The 27,420-nt window shown below is 43.2% G+C and overlaps 1 protein-coding gene across 1 annotated transcript; it reads right to left on the bottom strand.

Moving 5' to 3' along the window:
• Positions 1–5,739: 5,739 nt before the first annotated feature.
• Positions 5,740–26,606, bottom strand: smoc2 (SPARC related modular calcium binding 2). Its single transcript, XM_085369495.1, has 13 exons — positions 26,356–26,606; positions 20,654–20,816; positions 18,649–18,755; positions 18,346–18,445; positions 16,979–17,023; positions 14,725–14,772; positions 13,910–13,984; positions 12,186–12,372; positions 11,076–11,158; positions 7,184–7,283; positions 6,696–6,943; positions 5,962–5,996; positions 5,740–5,815 (listed from the first exon to the last, which is right to left on the bottom strand). The coding sequence occupies exons 1-13, from the start codon at positions 26,428–26,430 to the stop codon at positions 5,792–5,794; spliced, it is 1,290 nt and encodes a 429-aa protein (XP_085225621.1). The 5' UTR covers positions 26,431–26,606; the 3' UTR covers positions 5,740–5,791.
• Positions 26,607–27,420: the final 814 nt, after the last annotated feature.

Genomic DNA, 27,420 nt, shown 5'->3' with positions numbered 1-27,420 from the left:
GTGAATATTTTTACTTTATAATTTACTGCTTTACTTAAATGGAAGTACAAATCTTTTAGACAGATCCCTTGTTTTTTATTTGTTTATTTTTTCCTTAGCAACAAACAAACCAGAAGTCTGTGATGTTCATCCAACAGAGTGATCCTGGTTTATCACCTTTGACCTCAAAGCCTCACCACCTGAGTGTTGCCGTGCCCCCTCCACACACCAACGTTCACCTGATGTTGGGACAGACAACCTGGTTCTCGAAACAGGGGAGGCATGACAGGGCAGGTCACCGGAGAGAGCGCAAAACAAAGAGTCAGATTTCACAGACCCTCTATCAATCAAACATCTTAGAAGCACAGTCCCACTACCTTCAGGAATCCCACTGGCTTCAAAGGGAAATGTGTGAGGGATTTTTTTTCCTCACTTCTGAACACAGGATTGTTGTAGATCAGCGGCAGTGTTTATTGTCCTTTGTTGTAACATCCTCGGGCACAACCTTAGGATGTCACTAAAACCCTTTTGTGTTTACCCATATGGTAATAATACAACGCTGAAATAATACAGCAAAAAAAAAATCCTTTGTTTCCCATATTTGCAAAGTAATACTCAACGCTGCACAGCAAGCAGGGGCAAGATCTCGTACATTCCCAAACACAAATTAAGGCATGACAAATGAATTCACTTACGCTGTTGTGTGTGTTGCTAAATGCCAAGTCTGCTTTGTATACAGCTCGACGAAATGACTGGACTGAGACAAATGGGCATTGTTTTGGTGTGAAAAGCAGCCGAGACGTTTGTGCTGCTTTTCTAGATTTGCCACAGACTCAACTAAATCAGCTCAGGAAGGTGACTATAAGCATTGTTTGCAAAGTGTGTCAACCTCTGCCTCTATCTATTGTTTTTAGCAGTTTCTTTAAATGGTTATTGATCGGCCTGTTTTCAGGTGCTCTATAGGCTGATGTGGTTAGGCATGGATGTTTGCTTTGCTCCTTACCACCTTAGGCACTCTGTCTCCTTCGCACATCTACCCACCTCCTGCCTTGATTTGGCTGTGCACCTGTCTGGTGGAGGCAGCTGTGGGTGGGCGGGCCTTAGCTGTCAGTGGAACATTCCAGAGGAGAAGTCACCCCGTTAATCCCTTGGGTTTAGGCCAGACAGCTCCCCACCTCCTTCCCTCCCACCTTCATTACCTCCAGTACCCTCGGTTGCCTCCCTCTCTCTCTCTCGTTGTACTTTGCACGCGGTTCCCACTCTCAGCCCTGGTCAGGCTCAAATGGAATACTGCTATGTCAAAGTTGGACACTGAGAATGAGATTAAAGGACAAGTAACCCCCCTCCGCATGCACACCAACCCTCCAGCTCCCAGGCCCAGAGGTTTTAATCCCCCCAAATATTCAAGAATGGAAGAAAAAATCATGTCCAAATCTGTAGGCTTATTTTTGGGAAGGAAAAACATTAACAGACACAAAACTTATAGTGTCCATTTTACGTTTATATGCAATAAAACTGTGACTTTATCAGTCTTGAATCAATAATTGTTGTCATGAACACACGTTTTTAGAAATCTGCTGTCCATTCCCTCTGTTCTCCGAATGTGTGCCCGTGTGTGTAATTAGTGGGTGTGTGTAGGTGCGAAGACCATGTGTATAACTCTGTCTATTGGAATTTAAAACAAGAGTCTCTTTATCTCCCTGTGAAATTCTGATGTCAGGCCAGATCCCGAACTTGGCAGCCGCTCCATTCAGCTGGAACACATAAATGAGAAAAGTATCACAATTCACCCTAAAAGCACAGAAGATGACGCTCCCTTCAAGTTTTCCTTCGACTCTGCCGGCGCTCTATCTATAGCAGAACATTTTATCTCGCTCAGTCGGCTGTGCGGAAGGGGTGACTAATGCCGTGTGTGTCCGTGTCCAGCAAGGAAGGCTGAACTAGTTCTGGACAACAGCAACACTTGTGTTTTGGTGCAGGAAGTTTATAGACTACAGATGACTGATTGAAGCAGACAATTGAAGCAAACAGGGCCATATTAAATGTTTTGAAAACAAGTCTGATGTGTGTATGACAATACAGTGCATGTGGAAAGTATTCTCAGCACTTCACTTGTTCCACATTTTGTCAAGTTACAGCCGTATTCCACAATGGATTAAATTAATTTTTCACCTCAAAATTCTACAGTTTCTTCAGCATTGAAGGTCCCAATGAGCACAGTGACCTCCATCATCTGTAAATGGAAGATGTTTGAAACCACCAATAAGGCCTGTATGGTAGAGTGGCCAGACAGAAGCCATGCCTCAGTAAAAGTCACATGACAGCCTGCTTGGAGTTTGCCAAAAGGTACCTGAAGCACTCTTGGACCACGAGAAACAAAATTCTCTGGTATGATAAAACAAATATTGAACTCTCCAGCCTAAATGCCAAGCATCATGTCTGGAGGAAACCAGGCACTGCTCATCACCTGGCCAATACCATCCCTACAGAGAAGCAGCATGGTGGCAGCATCATGCTGTGGGGATGTTTCAGTAGGAACTGGAAGACTAGTCAGGGTCAAGGGAAAGATTAATGCAGATGAAAGATGAATGTACTGAGACATCCTTGATGATAACCTGCAGTCTGGACCTCAAAGGTTCATCTTCAAACAGGGCAACGACCCTAAACACACACCTAAAATAACAAAGGAGTGGCTTCAGGGCCACTCTGTGAATGTGCTTGAGTGGCCCAGCCAGAGCCCAGTGTTGAACCTGGCTGAACATCTCTGCTAATAAGTCTGAAAATGCCTGCGCACCCACACTCCCCATTCAACCTGATGGCACTTGAGAAAGTCTGCAAAGAAGAATGGGAGAAGCTGCCCAAAAATAGGTCTGCCAAGCTTGTAGTGTCATACTCAGATAATTTGAGGTTCATGCTGCCAAGGGTACTTCAACAAGGTATTGACCAAAGGCTGTGAATACTTATGTAGATCTTATATATGATTTATTTAGAATAAATTTAAAGCATTATGGGATATCGTGTGTAGATTTTTGAGATGAAAAATTAATTTAATTTGTTGGACTGAGGCTGTGACATGACTCAATGTGGAACAAGTGAAGCGCTGTGAATACTTTCCAGATGCACATTATGACAGAAAGCTGTATGAATAGGAAATAGATTGTCTGTCTTTGTATGAAGGAGAAAGAAAATCTACTTACCACTATTTTCCTATTTTATTTATTTAGCATTAGCATGTATTTGTCTCCCAAATGCACTCATACACTCTATGGACTCACCCTGCCTAAGCTCACTTTAGGCTCCAATAAAAACAGTACACACAATTTATGCTTACTTGAACAAAGTAATCCCATTTAAATTGTATAATGAAAGCAAACAACCACTAAGAAAGTTGCACTAATTAAGCCACTGTAGCAAAAAGAATTATTCAGAGGGGAGGTAAAGTATGAAAAGGCCCCTTGTGTGAATTCACCTAGTCCTTTATGCTGCTTATTTTTCGTTTGCACCCCATTCATTAAAAAGTCACACCTCCTCTAGCAATTCATTTTCTTGAGTGTAATGTCAGACCGTGCTCTGCCATACTGGCTGGACTGCTGGGGAAGCAGTAAGAGAGAGGCTCCCAGGGTGCACGCTGTCCTCATGCTATTTACCCACAGACCAGAACCCCCTCTGAAGGCCAGGGGGAAGCCATGGCTGGGCCAGAGGCTATTAAAGCCCTGATGGCTTTTGACAGTAATTTCTTCATGAGTCCACAGCCCGCAGGGCCTGCCAGCAGTAAGATCGGGTGCCTCCTCTTGCCCATTAAAGCACACAAACTGTGCCCACAAATCACGCTCAATGGTATCTCTGTGCTCAGGGAGTGTGTTTGCACATATGCGAAAGAGAGAAGTGAGGAAGCACGACTAAGGAGAAGAGGAGGGGGGAACTGTGAGAAGGTCCTGGTAACTGGGCCAAAAGGTTTGGATGCCTTTCTTCAACTACTCCATCAGTTCAGGCAAAAGTCCAAGCCATCAGGGAAACATATTCGGAAAACCACACCTTGACGTGAAGCCAAATCATAAACTGTGTTTACATGCATTTGAGCCCAGGGGAGTAGAAACTACACAACAAAGCTCTAGCATTGTGTTGGTTATGGGACGGAGCTTTGGTAGCAGACATCTGGCTTGCTATAGGTTGATGCATTTGCTGGTACACCTGCAACTAGTATGGTGACCTTAACAGATTGTATGGTTGTTTGAGAAAAGCAAATGTTTTCGTGGGCATGGTGCTAACATCACCTTCAGGTTGACAAACCAGGAACATGGTTGGAAATTTAGAATTAGCAGATTGTATTTTAGTACATAGAGCATCACAGATGGCTGGAGCTAATCAAAAGGCGGTTTTTAAAATTATATATAGACAGGCTTGGTTGGATACTTTGTTTCTGGGAAACAGAAATCTAAATATCCTTACTACTTTAGGCCTGTTGCTTCAGATATAACTTTTCCTTTGCTGTGGATGGAGAGGGGACTTAAAAAGGCCGTAGGTTATCTATAGCTAATCCACCATCGGTTATAATCTCTCCTCTGGTTCCCCTGTGGTGTTAAAACCAGACCATTGGGTCGGATTATATCAAAGAAAGGAGAGCAATGTGCTAATCATAAATTAGAGGATAAGCCTGAGTGAGCAGGTCAGCCTGAGGTCAGCCGCTGAGCCCTATAGAGGATTGTATGTGTGAAAAGCCACAGCTTACCACTTAGCCTCAACATAATAAATAATCAGGCAGGAACAATGTACAGTAGTGTAAAGTGTCACGGCTGCTCTGAGCTCAGAGCTGTTTCTTAACAAAGAATCTATTGAAACTTTATTTTGACTCTTTGGGTTTACATTTAAGTATAGCATAATCAACCATACATGCGCGTGCACACAAACAGAAGCTCATATAATGCCCTTCTAATGGGCACTCATACTGTACAGAGCTGAGAATAGTCTATTTATCTGTCTTCAGTCAATATGACAAAACTGTAAAACAGTACCATCTATTTTTTTCAATTCTCCAACGTTGCCTTAGGGGAATTGGAAAACTGTCTTTAAATGGGATGATACACGACCTCTGCTATGTATGACTAATACTTGGCTCTTAAACACTGTGTCAACAAGGTGTTTTATTAAAGACACAGCAAGAAAAGACAAAATGGCAAAGACATTACAAGATTTATATAACGAGGGAAAATACAGAAGACTAATTGGATCCAAAGAAAGTCGCTGACCTGATTCCTCCTCTTTGACACATTAAGCAGACACAAGGAGCAAAATATATAAAAGAGTTCTTTATTTCTAGTAATCATGAATATATGCGAACATGTAGAATGTTGTTTATGATGCATCTTCCAAACATTCTTGCAAACTGCTTTACAAAGTACAGGAAAAGATGAAATAGGTCAGTACGTGAGAGATGGTAAGGTTATTGTAGCTGTGTAGGAAACGATCAGTATAAACACCTCGATATCATTAATACAAGAAGAAAAGTAAACTGGGGAGAAATGGGCACAAAAATGTAACATCAAACATGAAAACTTAGACAACTTTCAAAAGTACACTTTTTAGACACAAAAGGACACATACATTGTATGTGTTAAATATTTTTTGTTTTGTCAGGACATAAAAAGCTAACTACATAATTCACAGATTCAGCAGTCTGTTTAAATACCTCATTTCTACAAAGTGAATTTACATTTTTTTTTTTTAAAGTACAAAGTGCAAATACTATGGTTTCCATTTGCCGATTGGTGAGGGCGGATTCTCCAGATGAGAGGGGAAATCACTGTTGTAGGGCTTAGCCTTGCTTCTTTGAGGGATTCTAGGAAGAGGAAATTGAAGTTACTTCATTTGAATGTGCCCCTTTTTCAGAAATACACATTTTAAGGACTGCTTCAGTCAACACTACCGGAGACAATAACATTTCAGTTAGGCTGGAAATATGCAATGAAGGAAGAGTGTACTTACTAGTTTACTGGTTAAGCCTTCTCCTGGTATGGACCCTTTAGGATAAAAGAAACGTGACATGAATTTGAAGTATTATGGAGAAACTTTTGCAGAGTATAATTGTGCTGTGTAATTAAGCACTGCTGTTAGTGGATTCTGTTATTTGCAAGTACTGTAGCTAGGTGCTAGCTGGCTAATTATCACTTAAATGTTTTTAGTTGGTTAAAAACTATTGTTTTCCAGCTGACTCTGGTACAGCGTGCTGTAAAACATTATATTATGCCATTCAAGTGCTAATTAGACAACTTAGCTTACTCTTTTCAGGGGTGGGCAACTCCAGGCCTCGAGGGCCGGTGTCCTGCATGTTTTAGATATCACTCTGGGTCAGCACACCTGAATCACATGATTAGTTCATTACCAAGCCTCTGGAGAACTTCAGGACATGTTGAAGAGGTCATTTAGCCATTTGAATCAGCTGCGTTGGATCAATGACATATCTAAAACCTGCAGGCCCTCGAGGCCTGGAGTTGCCCACCCCGCTTTATGTCATCACTTGGCGTAGGTCACATGTTGCTGTTGGATTTTTGTTTTTGAAATGTGATTATAACTGCCCTTTGTGCATCACTTTGTCATATGGATGAACCCAAAATCTTTCTGGTGCCTCGTTGCCCCATTACTGGGCAATAACGTTTGGAGGAGAGGTTTAAAAAACTATGTAGCACAAATTTAGGGTGATTAGTTTACATTCATCTAACCTTCTTCCTTGGTCACCCCAAGGCAGCCCATGAGCTCCTGAAGAGACAGTGCTTTGTCATTGCTGATGTCGCAGTACTCCACGAACTTCTTAACACACTTCTTTGGCTTGGACTTCTTGCGCAGGAAGCGTTTGAAAGGCTTGATCTCCTTCTTTCCAATGTCCCCACTGGAGTTTTTGTCCAGCTGACTGAAATACCAGTGGACAACCCTCTCCTCCAGGGTGTGACTGGGGTCTGGCTCAGCCACCCTAAAGGTCAGGTACAAATCAGATTATCAGCAAGTAATCACATCTCTCTTTATGCAGCAACTAAAAAACAACTCAGTGAAATGCAGTCGCTCACTCTCAGTGGGGAAAAAAAGCTTTTCCCACTTTTCAGTGCACTCAAAATTGGTGAGTGGCATACATTTATGTGTTTGTGGTGAATGATTGAACCCACTGATCCATAACTAACCATAGCATGAATATACACACTTTGAAATGTCATACCTTCCCGCAGATGCTGGATCTGTGACAGCGTGCACCATGTCTGTCGACAGCGCGTCAAGAACACTTGTCAGGAACTCTGTTTTCTTAGCCCCGGGACAGCCTGGAAAATCAACCACAGATACATCGATGTGTGAAAGCAGGAATTATGCCCTTGTATGAAAGCGAGTGTGCAAACAAAGAGATTCTCTTGCAAAAAAAGCTTTGCAATAATGTTAAATGCTCTCATCATAGGTGGCCCAATAAATGTCTGGGGAGGGATGTCATGTAACAGCCGGCGTAGTTTTAATGTAGACGTCACATAAAAAGAGAAAAGAAACCCAGGACACTCGCAGTTGCTCCAATAAAGAATCAGAGCTCCCCTCCTGTGGAGGAGTGGAGGAAACCTGCCAATCATTGTGCAGTGTTTTTTCTTTCCACAGGTATAGGCATACCTGTTACTATTAACAAGATTTTACTAATTACTGAGGTGTTTGCTTTAAAGATATCCAAGCAGAGAGCAACAGACAAAATTTAGAACGCGATGTTCAACGTGTGGCGGGGTTACTCTATAAATGACTGACAGAGAATGGCAATATAATCAGACCATGAACCTATAGGGTGAAATGTGTCATTATCCACCCAGTAAAAACTAACAGTAAAGCATTATTGCATGCAGACTGATGGGAAAAAATTAAAATGAAGAACAACACTGGGTGAATGACCCTAATGACAGTAATTGTCTGTGAGCCCATTTTAAGGGTGAGGAGACCAAAGTTATTCCTTTAGAGCTGAAGGCTACAGAGACCTGAGGGATTCCAGCTCTTTTCTCCTTTCTCACAATCTTGTTTCCCTGCGCCGTTGGAGAAGAAGAAATTGTCCATAGTTTTCTGCTTTTTTTATGGCCCAGGCCTGCGGGGCCCGATTCTCCTGTGTTGGAGATAATAGCATGCTTTGCGTCTCTAACAGGTGGCGACCAGCATCGGCATAAACATCCAGCCTCTGCTCCACCTTTCAGGGCTTTAGCAGCTTGTACCGAGACCAAGGTTTTAAAAAGTCACATCCAAACTCTTCCGCGGTCTCCTTTACACGTTAAACAGACTTGTACTTAACTTTTAGTAGGCCCTCCCTGGCTCTTGCCCAGTAAAATATCTGACCCACCTGATAATAGCCAAAATGGTGCCTTGTGGACCTTCTTGTGGTAAATTAGTCTAGACAGTCAAATAATTGCACCCTCAGAAGGCAAAGTGTTTTTTTTATCTGGCTTCTAAATGAAGAGAGGTTCGTGGGATGCAGTGAGACTTGTTTGAGGCTCAGTGTTTTTCATGGAGAGCACCGGCGCTCTCTGTAATGCTGCAGGAATCTTAGCACGTCTGCAATTCATTCAGGGAGGGAAGCCATCATGTAATGTTTCAGTCGTTTCCTCTTAGCAGCAGTGCTTTCACTGTGGGGGTGGGACAGATCGGCTTCTGTATGTCTGGACACTGTTTAGCTGAAGGGAAGGACACGAATGTGCCTGCTGTCATTTGAGGGAAATTGTGTCTGGCCATTTTCCGTCCATTTCAAGGCTGCAGCAGTACACGGCTGCTGTCTTATTCCATAATAATTATAATTATGTAATACCAAAATTTGACAGCTGCAGGACAGAATCAGGTTGAGAAAGCCTTCATGATTTCAATGTTTTTTCTTTTTGAAACGCAAAGAGCTGCACCACCATTCACAAGCCTCCATATATCTGCGGCCTGTAAAAAGTTGGCGTGTAAGTGCGTGTTTACATGTGTGTGCCTGTGCGTTACTGTCAGTAAGGAGCAGTGTTTTTGTACGGAGCCACATGGGGCTGAGCCCTGTCAGCACTCGCAGCCGCAGCTCCCAGCGCCTGCCCCAGTGCTGTCCCATGAGCCTGCTGCGGGGATAGAGTTAGCCAAATACTCAGCTTTACTTTCCTGGCTCTTCCTGGGCAAGTTGCTCCTTTCTCAAGTCTCGCCCCATAAACCTCTCAACACCAGCTCTTCAACAGCAAATGGGTTGCAGCAATGTGAAGGCAACGTTTATAATTATACCTGGATCGTACAGTAACACGGTTTACAGCCATTGACGCAATTGCTCATAAAGAAAACAAGATGCTACGTTTTTTTCTTCTTCTTCTTCTTCTTCTTTTTTTTTTTACTGCATGAGCATACTGACTGATCAGGTGCAGATTTTTTTTGACAGGTTTAAAATTCGGTCTGTGCAACTTAACACATGCAGAGACATAATGTTTCAGTCTTAGGGTCTTTCTCACGGGATAGCGTCGCTGCTTTTTCTTCTTTTCTTTTTTTACCCCCATTGCCACCGCATACTTTCTGGAAAGCAAAAGATGAATAGCATTTGGTGGTCTACCAACCATTTATGTCTGTCTATGTCCCTCTGTTTTATATTAACTGTACAAGAATCATTGATGCTTGAGCAGAGACAGAGTGCTGCTCTCCTGCTAAACGCAGCACCTGCGAGCAGAGAGCTCAGCTCTGGCCTGGCGCACTCTTACATAAACAGTTGTGGAGAGGACTGGAACAGTGGTGGCTCTGTTCACATGCTGCTGGACTATTAACATGTTTACTAAACCACCAAAAAAAATTGCAAATTAGCCAAGCACCATTCATCTTTAAACTGTGATTTGGTTGTAGGCAGCGGTTGAACGCTGTATCTCTACTTCACCTATCTTTGGCTTAATGAGAGGTACAAGTTGTGCAGTTACGTGATGAGTAAAAAAAGCGAGTGCAGCCGAATGAAAGCTGGCGCATCTTTAAAAATGGTTTAGTCATCTCAGTGTGGTTTTGAATGTGAGTTTCATCACAGGGCAAGAAGATCATTTTAAGATCCACATGCATACAACAACTTTAACTACAACTTGACTTATTTTTAATGTAATATCTCCCTTGCTTTAGGAAAACTGGACATGAGACAGTTTTCCAAATTTTACTAACCACGGCAGAAGTCTCCTTGAAAAGAGTCCTGCAGCTGCATTTTCCTTCCAAAGTGACACATGTAAGTCAGATACTTTTGGCAGGTTACCGAGACCTGATTCTGTTTAGCGTCTCCAGCAGAAAGTTGTTAGTTCAAGTCCTACTTCCAGCATGAAGAGAAAGTGAGGCAGCACCAAATCATGTTTTAACTTTGTCTACATATAGCAATAAATTAGCCAAATGTTTTAGCCTACGGAACATGAATGAACAACTTTTTTGTGCGCATGTGTGTGCTTGTGTGTAAAAACAGTGAATGATAGGATAATGTAACACATTAGCTAATTTAACTCTGAAAAACATCTTAAAAACCCCTCAGTGCTTAGGCCCAGTAATGTATTGGCAAGTAGTTTGTTTTCTAAATATGCCTAAAAATAATGAAATATGCAGTAATTTAATTAATATTTAGCCCTATATGTTTGTAAGTAACATTCACATACTATATGCACCCAGCACCAGCAGAGTTTCACCTGTAACTAAGTCCGCTACATGACCTCCACCCCCAAAGTGATCTTCTGCCCTCAATATAGTTATCTACACTGTTATCAATCCCATGATCACCACCTATCTCTGGCATCCAATTATCCATTATCACTCACCTCCCTGCTGTTTCACCTCTTTGCTTTCATCCCACTATGCTCCAGCTTCCATGTCACTCGAAGATGAATTCTCCCCCAATCTGTCCCTATCTCCCTGCTTATTGACCAACGAAGGGCAGGGTCTGGCAATCCTCAACTTTTTAACAAGCGTTTCCTTGACCAACAGCACTAATGATGGTTTTACACACACGCATAGTTGCACTGTTATCACAACCTTGGAAACGAGGCAGCAGTTAGAGGAAGGCTGCAGAGGAACATCCCCGTGTGGTCTGGACACAAAGAAAAAACAGAGACCGAGTCCAGTTTTGAAAAACTTACCTTGGAGATGTCTGCTTTTATAATGGTCCTTAGGTTTAGCTGGGTGGGCCCTAGCATTGCCATCACATTTTGGCTGTTCATACCTGTGACAGAAAATGCACCACGTAAAAAATAAATAAATACAAAATCTGTTCAATCAAGGGAAATGGGTGAAAGGGACTGTCAATAACAGTGAAACTATCTTTACTGTAAAGTCAGAGAGGACTCCCATGCTTTCCAATTACCCATTGCAGTTAAATCTTAGGGATAGAAATAACTGTTTTGTGGCAAATCCAGGGGCTGTGAAACACATCCAATAAGAGGGGAAGGATTTGGAGCTGGTATGAGGATAGAAATGGGAAGGGAGATAGAAGTGTGGGAGACAGGGAGCGTGGGACACAAGGAAGCTTTCACAGTCTCCGTCGCAGAGCCCAGATTGCTGCTGTGCAAGTGGGCCAAAAGCTGGCCTGGGACAATGAAGAAAATCCATGCTTCCATATGCGTGCTAATGTGCTGTCTGGCACTCTGCCTGGAGCCTTGTTAATTTGATACCCAGCCATGCTGCTCAATAAGAGTGTACCAGTTCTCCAGTCTGCCAGGCTCACTGACCTATGACCTGCCACTCACCAGACCACCGAGACACTCTGCGCCATCAGCAATGGAGATGTCCATGTGTGTTCTTAGACGTGCAATCTCACAAGTCTGACATTTATGCAGTTTTACAAATCCCTGATAGAAAACCTGTTTTTAATCTCTGAAATTTATTTTTTTTCTAAGAGCTTCTTTTCAGTATTTTCAAAGTTTGCAGGGTTGAGAGCCTGCAGATATTAAGACCTGTTGTAAGATAATTCCAAATCTAGTTTTAGAACATTTAATGCAGAAGATGCTTGCCAAAGGGCAAAATGCAAAGTCATCTAGTTGAGCAGATTCTCTTTCTTGTGACCTCTCTGCTCTGTTAAGCTTGGCTAATGATCACTTACCTGCTTTGTGTAGCAACTTTTTAGTTTGTTTCCCACACAGAACAAGGCAATAAATGCCAAGGATATTTGCACAGGGTAATTAAGTACCACACATAAAGGTGCAAATATCTGTATACCACGTTGTTTTTTTTGTAGGTGATATTTTGCCCACCTTGTAGAGGTCCCAGGTATGGGCCGTCCAGTATCCACAAGCACACACCAGCAGTAGCCAGTAGAGGGGTGGCATTGGACAGGCTTGTAAAGTCCTCCTTGGGCACAGTCTGGTACAAATACAGCGTCGTTCTTGTGCTGCCTTGCCTCTTCTTGGGCAGAAAGCTTCTCCTGGTCACATGACGAGGCTGGGAAAGATCAGAGGTTATATAGGAATCAGCAAAGGTATTAGCGTATTGGTCACAAGAACGTAAGCACACATGCATGTGGTCTATAACCTGAGCTTTTGTTTTGATGGTCTGGGTTGTGTGACTTGGCAAACACTCACTCCAGAGAGGCACATTTGATATGAACAAGAGGGTATGTTTGAAGTTTAAATTTGGACTTAGTCCTAACCAGATCTGGCAACCACATTTGGAATTATACAACGTGCATTATGGTTGAATTAATTTCTGTATAAAAGCAAAACGCATGCAGCTGCTCTCTCATTCCATTCTAACCATTGCTGCAAATCCCCGAGGAGGAGGAGGAAGAAGACAAAGGGGTGGAGGACGAGCGCTCGGAGACAGGGTGTGTAGACTGCTATATCAGCCCCCCATGGCACTGTTTACGGACATTAACGGGCTAATGACTAAGCACGGGCTCCCCGTGCCCCAAGTTAAGTAAATATTTGGACACTCAACTGCCCTTTGTGGATGTGTGTGACAGCGAGAGAAACAGACAGGACAAAGGCAGCACAGTGGTCAGTTGGGGCTATGCTGTCAAACACCCACACAGACCGACACATAGCTGCAGGATACTGTAAAGTACCACAGACCTATATGTTTATATGTTCAGAATTCCCCTGAAAAAGTGCACGTTCCTGTCTTTTATCCATACATACAGAAAATGAAGTGGCTTGATGGGATTTTACTGAGCCTCACCAGGATCTAATCAGACTTTTTTTTCCTGCACAGCAGCCGCATTAAACAGAGGAATGGAAGGAGAGCTCTTCTGGCCATGAGGGATTTTTATCTCTTCCTCTTTTCGGTGCTTGCCTCAAGGCTCGCAGGCTTCTGCAGGATTATGGATATCCCTTTTCTTTGTTTATTTTCATTAGAGATCTTTACCCACACAAAAGAGACCAAATGAAATGCCTCCCCACTTTCTCAACCAACTTTCTTCGCTCCAGTTGTTCCGTATGGGCTCTCTTTGTTGGAGCGGGTGGGGTTTTTTTTCACCCCAATACCCCAAAGAGCATGTGGTAATCAAAACCATCAATGCTGCATTTCTCAAGCTTTTTATTGGTTGTAAATTATGATAATGGGATTCACACAGAAATGCACACATGCACAGAAGTTTCTCGTCTCTAGGCCAGCCTAAAATACTATTGTTTGTTACGAAAAGCTGCACATTTCCGAGACAACTGAGCTTAACGCGCGTGTTTGTAAAAAGAGAGCAGGATTGACCAAGCCGACTGACAGAAAATCATCTGCCCGTGCCATGTGAGGATATTTACAGGAACGCTGCAATGAGAAGAACCACAGAGAAGCAGATCCTCAAAGCCTGACGCACTCCAACACCAAGATGTATTGGTTTCACAACCCGCCATCTGTCCTTAAAAGACAGGAACAGCCTCAAACCACGATTGCTCACACAAGCTGGAAAAACACAGCGGGCTTTCAGTTGAGGTTTGCAAACACCCGCTCGCCATCATTAAGTAAAAAGCGGCCTTTGAAAACTCACATGGTGCTCTGGTTCTATTGTTCTGTCGGCTGCGAACCTGCTCCGTCCACAGAGTGGGGTACTGGGAATTGCTATCTGAAAGAAATCACCAAGGCAGCTTCATTAGCTTCAGTCAAACACATGCTCGTAAATCATCTGAAGCAAACCAAAACTCACAGCCTGTAAAATGCACATGAAGGTTATCATATCTCAAACTGCTGCAGTGGATGCGGATAATAAATTGCATATGAAAGCTGTGACCAGAGTTATAGCATCAAAAGATGGGTGGGTAGGCTAGAATCTATTATTTATCAAATGATCGCATTAGCGTGACGCCGTAAAACGCTACTTTGCTCAAAAAATATATAAACTAGTTATAAAAGTGCTCAAATGCAGCAGCTTTCCATTCTTTATCTTTGAAGTAAAACGTGGGAAGCAACTTTTCTACATATATAAGTACCACATCCTCCTGCTACTGCATAGCTGCTGGTTATTTAACTGACAAGTTCAATATTTCTGGCAGATTTCGATAATACTAATTTAATGACTCATTTTCTTATGCTACTGTTGGACTATGCTTTAGAATGAAATATGCTTCACTTGCTGTATACAATACACAAGAAAAAAATTTTCATCATATCTCATCATTACAAAACAGTGTTTTACTATAACGTTTTCCACAGTGACCTTTTTGGAGCATGGTGCTGTAACTGACTCGGGCAGGCTCTTCTGCCCATTTAAGGGTTTTTTTCTTTTGAGTCAGTCAGCGGTATGTCAGTAAACACAGGCACAGGACCAAACATTTTTTACTCACAGTCTGATGAATAACAGCTCACCTTCTTCGTGTTCGGGAGGCTGAGGATCGATCACTAGGTCGGTGTCATCTGCATTTAGAATGGAGAATATTTGCAAGGAGACTACAATTACGAGAGTACGCTAGATTAGAGAACACTTGAACTATGTGAGATTTGCACATTGCCCGGTCAAGAAGGATGGAAGCAGAGTTAGAGGGATGAAAAATGACCAAGAGAGGCTGCACGTGTGCTGAAAACTGAAAGATGTGACTTGCAATATGAGAAAAGGAAAGCTAGGAATGTAGTGGTCACATATTCCAATGGTATCACGTCATGCAACGGAGGGAGATCACAGTGCTACAGAGGACAGATTTTGATCAATTATAGTAAATTAAGAGAGAATTAGGACTGATTGTCCCTGATGTTCTTCTTCAATCTTTCATTTCCTGCACTTGGATTAGGAAAGCTGTGCGGAGGTGGCGGCGGCGCAGAAGAGGGTTAAAATGCAGTAGCCAAGTTTCAGATGAACCAATTAACAGCGGGAGAACTGAGTATGTTTGTTTGGTCTCCGTTTGTTTGATTTGTGGTGAGAGACAGCGATGGAGGTTTTGGAGCGCTTCGGGTGAAACCATGGCTGTAGGTGTGGTTAACCTCAGAACTGGTCACTCCTCCTGCTTGAAGTAAAGCCCCATTAATGTATGAGTCAGAGAATCTCTAATGGTTGGCTCCACAAACAGGGATTAGGCTCAAATACATTTTCTTTAACAATGACTTTCCATGGCAAAGTCAAATACAGTTATGGCAGCCATTCATCTCCTCAAACACGTAAGGTGGATAAAAATACGTAGAGTCTGTGTGCAGTGTAAATAACTGAGGCAGACGTGTTATTACTCTGCTCACTTCAAGGATGGAAATGCCATTTCAAAAAGTGCATTTATGATTTGGATTTATGATAAACCACTAATGGCCTATCTTTACTTTGTGGCCTTTTACATGACTGTAACACCTCTTTAAGCATGTGCCAGGAAACCCCCGTGCTATTTGTGGTCATATGGCATTAGTTTTACTGCTGTTTGTCAGTCGTCAGCTGCATATGATTCCAGCATGTGAATTTGTTAAGTCAAGTAACAGAAATGGCTTTATTGCAAAATGCTAAGTGCACATCTCTTCCTACTTTAAGAAATGCTGCAAAGGCAGCTGTGAAATGGCTTCTTTTTTCTTTATTTTTTTTTACTGATGGGCTTTTGCTGAATCAAAATATTGATGCAATCACTGCTATTTTGAGCGCTGGCACACCACAAACCTACAGTTTATTCTGCTTTTCACCACCCTGTTTATCCAACCAGTTCAGATTGAACCACAACCAACCCCTCCACCTCTTTTCCTCCCTCTTTCCTTCTCCCACAATCCCACCTCCTCTCTCAAATTTTGCATTCCCACTTGATCTATGCGTAATGACTTGGCTGGGTTGAGACAGACGCTATACCCAAGACTGTTTACACAGAGAGAAAGAGAGAGACAGAGCGAGAGAGAGGCACAGACATGAATGTCACACTGACAGGAATAACCCATCTGACAAACACAAGTGGATGTGCACACACTTTCTCTCTCTCTCTCATGCAACCATGCACTGTCACATACAATCACATAATGAGTCAATCTGAATGAACCCAAATTGGACTCTTTGTGAGTCAAATCACAGCAGTTAAACAAATTGTCTCTTAAGAGATGAGAAAGCTATACAAATTTTGGAGCGCAGTCACAGGGAAGCTTAGTGGTTGTATATCTGGAAGAGGGAAGATGCTTGATGAGAGACACAGAAAAAGTAGACTTGAGTGTGAACATTTCGCTGTATCTTATGACACTGTGGCTGAAAAAGGAACCAAAATGGAGAGAGGTTAGTGAAGGAGAACTTAAGATAAGTCAGCGGTCCTCCGGTCTTGCTCCTGCTGCTTGCCTGGTAAAGACAACAAGCAAGTTATAGGCACCAAAGCTGCCAGTGGTGTGCAAAGTTTATCACACACTCTTAACTCAAGACTGCTTTTATATCAGCCTTCAGGCAGCTCGAACGTTCATGAATTGACAAAATATTAGTGAGGCAAGCCTAAACAGGCGACCTGTCTTGAACATCTCTGACAAAGATGAAGACAAATAGACAGATACAAAGGAACACACACACACATTCTCAGTGCCAGCGTTGATAGGTACATACATGCACACGAACAAACACAAAAGCAAACATGCATCGCCAAGGAGCCAGCGTGCCTATGAGGGGGAACTTTTCTTGAATTCTCACCTGATTTACCAGGCTCTCTTGTGGTTGTCTTCTCCTGCTTTGATCCTGAAAAGCAAAAGGCTCAAATTAACTAAACATTCACAACCGTGCTGCTGATTTTTCCTTTTTGACAGAGACAACAGATTGGAAATCTTTGGCACGCTTTAAGAATAAAATAGGCTGACACACGGTAACTCTTAACCCCCTACCCACTTTTATTAAAGCCACCTAATTTAAAAGTAACACGCTGCAAGTCAGCTGGAATGTGTTTTATGAAATATTTAGGCTTCATATCAGCTTACCCCCATACCCTAACCCTAACCCTGCCAAATGCAGCAGAAACACTGCTGCAGCAAATATTACTTCTGCAGGCTTCTTACTATTGAGACAGCAACAAACTACAAGGCAGCCCCTTAGATGCAAAGGGATTTGATATTTTTAAATTTCACCTTTATTTATACAATGGGAGAGACAGTGCGTCATCTTCAAGACTGACCTGTTTTAAATATGTTAAAACATACACGTCATATAATCAGCTAACTGGAAAAATACAACTAAAACTAAAAAGACAGTAACAATAACACATCATGAACAGGAACGGCCATCCAGTAATCTTTTCTCCTTTGTCCTTAGAATTTGTTTAAATTCCTTGAGTTCAGTTAAACTGCACAGCTTCAAATCCTGTTGCAATTTGCTCCAAGTATAAGGAGCATTGTAAGAAAATGCTTTTTCCCCAAGTTCTGTATGTGGTGAGGGAACAGTGAATGTAATAAAGGCTTGTGAGCGGAGGCTGTAATTACTCTGTTTAGGTGACATACAGGAAGTTAGATACAATGGTGGCAATTCAGTTATTGATTTATAAATGAAAATAGACCAATGTATAGTCTGTGTGTAGACAGTGAAGGTAAGTTAACCAAAGAGTATAGAGTACAATGGTGGGTACAAGTTTTACATCCTGTGATGAATCTCAAGAGGATAAACCACATCCAACATCTGTAAAGAGCTAACAGCAGTGTTCATAGTGTTTGGCAGATGCTACCCTCCAGTGACATTTACATTCCTCGCAGCTGAACTTCGTTTCTCAATTCTGCAGCACAGATTTTCTGCCAGGCTTATTTTTACTAACGCCCCATGCCTTGAGCAACACTCAGTCCTCGTATGGCCCTCGAACCCTCTGGCCGTCAGTCCACTCGCTGACCGCTTTCCCACAGGACTGAATGCTACACCCCCACACAAACATAAAATGCCATTTTATGCTGTGCTGACTTTGATTTATCATCATTGCTACACTGAATTACTGAAACCAAGTGTCATACGTCAAGCATATTACAAAATTAGATGCCAAGAGCTGAGAACTGCAAATCTGAAAAGACTTGGGTTTTACTGACCTTGGCATCGAGGTTTCTTATTGGCCACTGCTGAGCCACTGATTGGCCGGCCATTGGGGGTAACACACCAGCAGTATCCAGTGTAGCTATGGCACTGAACCTGCAATCAAAACAGCATACACACACAGAGTCAGTACAAGCTGCATTTGGAAACCCATCATGTTAGAATCAAATGAAATGAAAGAAGAGTTTTATTTGTGCGGAACAAATGAGAATTTTTAGAAAAATGTTGACTGTTGGTATGGTTGTTAGCTTTGGCTTGTGCAGTAAAGTTAATATAATTCATAGAGTGTTGTTCGTTACCTCGCTGTACGTGCCATCAGGGTTGCAAACAGGCACAAAGACCTGTGGGAAGAGCTTCTTGGCCTGCTGCTCTGTGTACTTCTTCTCTGCTACACATCTGGATGTATCTGAGGAGCATCACAAATCAGCAAAATCACTAGACACGCTATTTTCTTATGGTCCACATCTATGTAAGCAACATACTTAAAAAGTCAGAAGAAGATGTCGAATTTTACAGACGATGAAGAATAGAAGAAACATGCAGGGAGAGAGCAGCGACGGAGGGGGAAACAATTCAAGACATTTCGGAAGCAGCAGATACTTGTGTGGCTGGGAATAGAACCAACACCCCCACTCTTATTAGGACAAGTCAGGCAAGCCTGCACACCGCCTGGTGGTAAAGCCATTACTGAGCGAGACAGCTCATGCTGCTCTTGTAAGAACATTCCAGTCACCCAAGAAAAGGGCTGATGCACGGGGAAAACCTGACCCTTCCTTAATGTCTGAGTCTGCCTCACTCTCCTCTAAAAACCTCGACCGTCTGAGAGGTTCAGCCAAGGTTGTCCTCTCAAACTCAGCAACTTTTCATCCAAGTGTGCCTCCAGTTTTTGCACATCCCTCAAACCAGTCTTCCAAAGCTGCTTTATCTCACCTGGCCAGCAGCAGCAGCTGTACAAATGAGTATGATGGTAACTCAGTGTAATGCAGTAGCTACTGCAAAGTGCTGGATGGGCTTCAAATCGCACTGAAACAATAATTAATGCCAAGTTTAAAAACATTCACCAGTTTGATGGCAGTCTTGTTGCCAGCATGGCTTCTAGGTAGATTAGCCATGTGAGGTGGGATGTGCACTGCTTTCTCTTACTCTAGTGTGCACCCTTTGTGTGTGTGCGTTTTGCTGACTGGTGAGGAGAGCAGGCAAGATGCTGGATGCTCTGGAGGGAGGAAAATAGTGAATTGAGGAGCTCTAAAGTTAGCTGCAGTGGAAAACCCCAAAACCATCATCCTTCTCCAGGGGGCTCTGACCAAAAAGCTGACTGGAAAAAATGACAGGACACTTGAATCATCCTAGCACAGTGATAGAAAACAAATGTGGTGCCACTCTCACCATCTGCACAATCCCATCTCTGTGCTTTTAGGCAAGGCGAGACCTCCGGTTTATTTCGGGTGCTGTTGCTGTGTCTATACTCCGCCCCCCGCCCCCCTATCCAGAAGCAGTAGGGGGGTCCAAACTCTTATAGACCCGATGTTATTGACGCATACAATACGACTTTCATGGACCCTCGTGCCTTTCAGCTTCCTGGCTGGAATCCTCTATTCTGCGTCCCGGCACTGTCCGCCACATCCAGATGTCCGCTTAGAGACGTTGCCATGGAAACCCAGCACGGGCATAAAATTGTGGAATGCTTTTCCATCATATGACACCTCTTTTTAAGCAAACTTTTTTGCTCACATTCCCTGTATTAGAGGTCTAATGTAATGCGGTAAGAATGGGTCATTGTCCCCAGTCTACAGAGCGATGAACTAGCAGTATAGAGTGAGCCTGTGGGGCAGGGGTGAAAGGGTTCGGGGCTGAAGAACTGGGGTGTATGGGTTCTTCTTCCTTCCTTCAACGACTAACAATGAGAGAGTGTGTGAGCTTCCTGACCTCACAGGCTCTCCTTCCCTTTCCCTCTCTTCAACTTATCATATATATAAAGCTTTACATCCAGGATGATGAAATCTTTGTCACGATTTATCAAGATATTTCTGCAATTTCCATAAATGAGGAAATTACTCATGTAATCAAAATAATTCATGATTTGTCAAATTAATGATGCGTCTCTCATCACACAAATGGTGTGAAATTATAAAACCACGCAGGCAGCAGTAAGCCCCCACTTCTACAGTGTCAAACCCACTTGTCCTCCCACCACTCAAAGAATCAATTATGCTGAAATGAATTTAACCCACAAGTTTCTACTGTGACCCCCCTCTGTGCATTTGAGAGCATCAGGCGGCGATGAAGCGTGACTCATGACCTGACCTTTGCATGGCCCTCGGCTGACCTCCAGCTGGGAGTCGCGGCACTTGGCTCGGAGGTACTCGCAGCGCGATGTGAAGGTCCTGCCATCGGAGGCGCACAGGGGCTTGCGAGGAGCTCCGCTGCATTCCATGTTGCAATCCTTATCCTGATCCACCCGCAGGAACTGCACAAGTGAGAAGGGAGGAGATAAGCAGAGAAATCAGTTGCTAAATGAGCCATTTCTGGGAATAAGTGTACTCTGCACCAAAACATTTTAATCTGCACACCAACAGGTAGGAGTTTTGAGGAATTTAGGAAGGCTGGGAGCTGGTGCTGGTGGAGCAAAATGTATTTTTGTGAAAACAAGCTACAACAGAAAAAAAAATGCCTATTATTAAAAATCAAGTGCAAGAAGACACTGATAATCTGTACAAGACAGACACAAAGATGGGGCAGTGTTGCTGCAAATCTGCAAAGGTGCAGCTGTGCTTTGTCTTTGTCTAAAGGGCTAAAGAGGACTTGACTAACACTTCCTCTTTTCTTTGTCTGTGCCAACACCTGCACAGGTATTCACCTGGAATCACTGCTAAGGATGTTTTACTCAGCCATGAAAAGAGGAACAAGGACAGGAGAATCCAGGCTCAACGCATCGGATCACCTGTGTCAATGCCACCATTGTATCTGCCACCACGGTATGAAACTCCCTCGCCAGGCCACACAATGGGGCCGTGGTGGTGGAAAAGGTGGGGGGTGGCAACAAGCTGTGACGGCTACAATGAATTAAAAGACAGCGAATGGGTACCTGAATAAACTAGATGTCAGCGGGGTTTGTGCTGCTACAGTGTGAGCGGCTTCATAAAGTTTGCATGATTCATTCACTTTGGGCAGACTGAAAAAACCCCAAAAAACAAACAAACTTGATACTCATGCAGATGCAGGTGCACTTTCAGTCAGTCTTATCCACAGAGAAATACCTCGGTGAACTTTTGTCTCCTCTTTTAATAGAAATAATTGCACATATGAGACACTGTTGTTTTGTTCTAATTTTCCTAGATTCACAAACACCCCAAAAATCTCTGCATGTCATCTATTATACGGCAGACAGATAGACAGACAAGTGGGAACTTTCATCCACTCCCACTTATCAATCTGTGGCAAAAACCGTTTGCTAAAAAGGCTGTGGTAATGCCAAAGACAAAATTTGTTGTGTCTGACATCTTACAAATATACTGAGGAGGAGGAGGGGCAACTCCCCCTCCCCACCCCCCGCATTCTGACAGGCAGAGCTGCAGGGCTGCATGCACCTGGAAGAGGGTTAACAGGTAAGGTAAAGTTGCCCTGGGCCAGTGGGAGGGAGGGGTGGGGGGGGGGGGGGAGGTAACACAGATACACTCTGTCAACCATGCTCATAAATCTCCCAATGGGTAGATCAGAGATGGTAGGCCCGTTCAAACACACTAGAAGAAGGAGCTGTGAGGGGGAAGATGAATGTGTTGGAATGAATCAAAGATTTTCGAAGGGTAAGTATAAAACTGTCACGAGGAAGACAAGAAGCTTTATACAGTGTCACAATGTAGATGGAGATGATTTCTGGGGCTACATTCATTTATAGTCTGTTGTTCTGAAATAAACAAGAGGTCTTACTCTTACTGTCTGTAATAACATGTCACAAATCATCAAACAGTTATCCTTTTAAGGCAGAACTGGGGAAATTATCCATTATATGTTTGCTCTCTCTAATTGATACCTGATCAATATAGAACACTTTGCTGTGACTCCAAGCTCTGATGTTCTTAAGATATTTAAAAGTAGAATGGGAGGCAGAACCTTCAGCGTTCAGGCCCCTCTTCTGTCAAATAAGCTCCCACTTTGGATCCCTTTCTACTTTTAAGATCAGGCTTAAAACTTTCCTTTTTGATAAATCCTATAGTTACGGCTGGATCTGGTGACCCTGAACCCTTTCTTAGTTATGCTGCTCTAGGGCTAGACTCCTGGGGGCTTCCAATGATGCATTGAACATTTCCTCCTCTCTCACATCTTCTAACTCTGTTTATACACCACTTTGCATTTAATCATCAGTTATTCTCAATCTCTGGCACTCTTCCACAGCGTGTCTTTTGTCTTGTCTTCCTCCCCTTATCCCCAACCAGTTGTGGCAGATGGCTGCCTGGTTCTGCCGCAGATTTCTTCTTGCTGAAAAGGACTTTTTCCTTCCCAATGTTGCCAAGTGCTTGCTAATGGAGAGTTGGTGTGATTGTTGGAGTTTTCTCTCCACCATGAGGTGATGGTTGTTATAATTTGGTGCTATATGAATGAAACTGAATTTAATTGATCTGTGCAGAAGATTCCTGTTCATAAAATATTAGTGAAATCAAGATTGAATTTGAAACAAACATCTGCACTTTTTGTCTTCAACTAAACACTTAAGATGTTCTATTTTTGGTTGCTTATGTATTTGGCTCGCTCTTGATAAACACAAGATCTTACATGTCCTGCCCCCACTCCCTCATTGCATCTCTCAGCTGTTTGAATTATTTGCATCATTGCATTTAACTGACAGAGTCCCATTAGTACAATCCTCCCTTCCTTCTGTTCCTCTTCTCTCCAGTGCTACTAGCTTCACACACAGGTAAGGAGGGCATACGTATTCAACACAGAAAGTCTCTCATAGCTCCCCCTTCACATTCAGACAGTTCTGAAGCCAATTACTACACTGATGGTGTCTTAGAGCATCCAACCCCACTTGGTGGTGACTGTCCAGCACTTGCCACAGCCAATGTACTGCCACTACACCAGCATTAGCCCCTGCCAGCCAGCAGACTGACATCGCAAACAGAGTCATTCAGCGGCTCAGCATCCTGCTAGAAGTCTGCTCTCCAGCACACACAGCATAGTGCCAAGCTCCAGCAAGTTTACAGTGAAGCTCCAAGAACGCAGCATGGAAAAACACAGTTGAAATCATGAAATCAGCCACCCATGAAATCAACCACCCAGACTCAGTTTCAGACATCCGAGTATTTATTTCTAAGTCGTTTCAAAGTTGGCCACACTGAAGGAAGTACAAAAAAATAAGATGTGAAAGTGAGGGAGAGGAAGAAACTTTGGAGACTAATGGTGCTTTGAGGGCTTCTTCCTCCTGTGTCCACCTAATTGTAGTTAGCTCTCTGCTACAGATCTCTGTGTGTTTTTTGCCTGTGGTGATGGATGGGTGAGGCTGAGGCAGAGCCCCGACACTCCCCTGATGTCTCATTCCAGCCTCTCTGAGTCGACACCATCATCCTGCACAGGAACATGGTGGAGAGTGATGGATGGCCTCTGCTTCAGCTACATGCGGCACAGACTTCCACCCTGAATTATCATAAAAGGAGACTCGTGCAAGTCTGAACACGCATTTTGACTCAAATCAATTTATTGCTCAAATCCCACTCCCGTCTACTTGCAGACATCTGGCGCTCACTTTCTCTGTTTGCCTTTCTCTTTATTTGGCCTCTCTCATGATTTTTTCCTTTTGTTCTTTGTGGGATCTCTCTTGGAAGATGCTTTTTGCATCTGCTCTAATAATACAGGAGGTTGGCAAAAGAACAAGAGACAGGCAAGAGAGGGCGAGGCGGGTGGAGTGTAAGGGAAATTTTTTTTTTCTAAGATCAACCAGCATACAAATCAAATCCTATTACCTCCCCCTGGCTCGACGGCATTGTGGGATTGAATGGGGTATGGAGGAGGCGAACCTCCAGCAGAGAGCGCATTGTAGGCTGATAAGAGCCTTCTGGGCTGGGAGGCCCCTGCTTCCAGCGCCTTGAGAGGCCCCTCACACCACAGCCTCACAGGGTCAATGGGGGCCCCAGCTGAGAGCTGTGGCAAACGTGTTAAATGCCCTTGCCGGGAGTTTCCTGTGTGGATGCTAGGATGCAAAGGGAATCATTAGTTTCCAGCATGGTGGAAAGGGAAGAAAGTGTCAGCCTTTAACCAGCCTACTAACTCAATCAAAGGAAAAAGGCATTTAATTGCTTTGAAAGATGTTAAAAAGAAAAGGAGGTGTCGCAAAAGGCCAGTGATAGTCATGTGATAAAGAAACCCGCCTCTTTGAGCAGGTGGAAAATTTTAGGAAAGCACTTGGGGGGCAACAGGGCCCATGTTAGATCAAGATTTCTACATAAAGATTTGAAAATGAGGCAGCCACTATTCTGTGTGCCCTCATCTTCTCACACACTATTTCATATTTCCATAAACAATGGAAAAAATTGGTCTCATGAATAACCCTGGGCAAATATCTCATATATTTAACTGCCTGTCTGACCTCAAATATGGACAAAATATAACATGAAGACATTTTCTTTTAACTAGTAATGGTCTCTCCTGTATATGTTAGACAATAAGCCATTAATCACTTGCAACCTTCTTTGTATAAGAAAGTTTCATGTGTTATTCCACTAAAGACAGTCTGATTAGCCCGTGTTGGGAGGTACGGCACACAATATGAAACAAAATTAAACTGAGGCACGCAACAAAGTAGAGAAGTTTCTCGTTCTTACACTCGTCTCCAGAGCACAGCAGATAATGTGTCATATCCAAACAACCACAAACACAGCTACACCTGTGTAACCTTTCTATTAAATGACAGTAAATGGTATCAACCATGGCACAAATAGAGAAACGCTCCTCACACTAATTATCTGTAGCCTTGGTCTGTGTGTGTGTTTGTGTGTATCAACTCAGTGAAGCATCTGCTCAGTACAACACTTCCTCCCACATTCCACAACTCTGTAGTGCCGTCAGGCAGAAAGGATCTCCGACCCTTCACCTGAAGGTTAACAACTCATGGCCATTTGTTTCCAATTGGATACCGAGGCATCTTCTCCAGAACCATAAATACTGGTGCTGGGAGAGGTGGCTGTCACATCAGCCTCTAAATCAAAAGGGGGAGCCTCTGACAATGCACATTCCACTCTCTATTAAGTGTCCTTTAGCACTGTACCTGCACTTGATCATGGCCATGAAATTCCCCAGAAGATGCACTTTCTGTCAGAGTTTAATGTAAGATGGAGAGGATGCTGCTGTAAACAATGCCATGTGCTTTAATGCAGAAGATCCCGGCAGCTCAGCCTCTGAAGAGCAACTAGAACAACAGGAGCAAACCAGACAGAAAGGCAGCAGAGCCGAGAAGCTGGCAGGCAGGTTACAGCAGCAAAACCAAACCTGCAAAGGATCTGCTGCACACCCACCAACTGCTTACAAACCTGTAGCCTTTGCTGTGCCAACACTCTGTAAGCTGTGGCGCTCAGTTTACATGACTGACAAAAAACACAGAGCCATTTTCTCAGTGCACAGCTCTAGTTGATGCTCTCTTGAGCTCTAAAATGGATTTCTGCCTCATATAAAACATCCGACTAATACAGCCCACTTCTTTTAGAGCAAGATAACCTCAGACTCAGACTTCGGTGTAAGAATGTGGCACAGTGTAGTAGTAATTGACTTCAAATGCGTCATTATAGGTATTGACTATTTTATTATTTCAGATTCTTAGACTAAATAGATCACAAGAAGCTTGACTTTTAAGAAAAGGGTGCGTAGGAACTATTTCTTTTATATTAAAAAATATTTTCCAGATTGTGAATTTTGGAATTTTATTCATAGAAAGCACAAGCACATCCTTTCCCTTTAAAACAACTTTTACTCATGAAATTGAATGACATTCATTCCGGGAGTTAAGTGCCTCCTCATACCTTGAGAGCGGAGAACTTCTGAACGCCTCCAGCGCACTGTAGACAGAGGAAGACCAGCAGTGGACAGATGCGCATCCTGACGCAGCGTGGTAATATACTCTCCAAATTACGCACGGTCCAAAATCGTGTTGGCAGGAGTTCACCTAGGCGCAAAACTGTCTATGGGAGAAGTCAAAAATTGTTTAAAATCCGCACCAGTCCTTTCGAAGAAGTCACTGGGGGTCGGTGGTGTATTTCACGTCGTTTCCTTGGTTTCGTCTGCCAGCCCGTTTGTGTAGACACGCTCCTTATTTCTGGCAGTCCGATAAACCCCCCCGTGTCCCTGACCTTTTCCCCTCCCACGGTGTCTCTTTCTCCCTCTCTTTAACTCAACTTCGTTTCTCCACACCCCCTTTTCTGCTACACTTGATTCTGTGGACTAGATCCCTTATCGGATGCAGGCGGGTCCCCTAGTCAGTCAGGTAGGCGTAAGCTTACGCCGTCAGCTGCTGGTAGTCAAACACGTCAGGTATTCTTTTCTTTCACGCAAGAAAGTGGTGTGAGGATGCTCAACCCCAGTGAAGAGAAAACACAGGAAGGGGTCAGAAAGTGTCTGCTAGGTGGATCAGCAAATACATTTTCGTTCTGGTGGACGCATACGCAATCACATTCAATTTTTTGATTATACGGCTATATACAATTCTCAAAACAAAGTTAGACAAGCCCCTGAGTTTCACACAATACAGATAAAAAAAAACAAGGGGCGCCTAGAATAACAGATATTTTGGCAAACCATTAAACCATTCTCAGCTTTGTAACTATATGCTGTATGAGCACGAATCAGTTTGCAGTTTCTTCCCAATAACTCTCCATTCGCCGAGTCCACGGCCACTAGTGCAACGTTTCAGAGCGTCCCATTACGACTATAACGCCACCTAACGGTAGATGATAGTCTTCACAGCCTGCTCGATACACTTCATATGGTCAAATAGCTGTCGGGGATTTCGAAATTCTACACAGTCAGTTCTGACTTTTGCGTTTGTCAGAACTCCGCGTACTGTGTTTTCCACAAGTTTATTTTATTCT

Source organism: Diplotaxodon limnothrissa, linkage group LG13 (assembly GCF_057381915.1).
Source record: "Diplotaxodon limnothrissa isolate DT_005_m linkage group LG13, D_limnothrissa_male_GT1.1, whole genome shotgun sequence".
Lineage (NCBI taxonomy): Eukaryota > Metazoa > Chordata > Actinopteri > Cichliformes > Cichlidae > Diplotaxodon > Diplotaxodon limnothrissa.
Note: the sequence above shows the minus strand (reverse complement) of the source record. Positions and strands in the feature narration are given on the sequence as shown.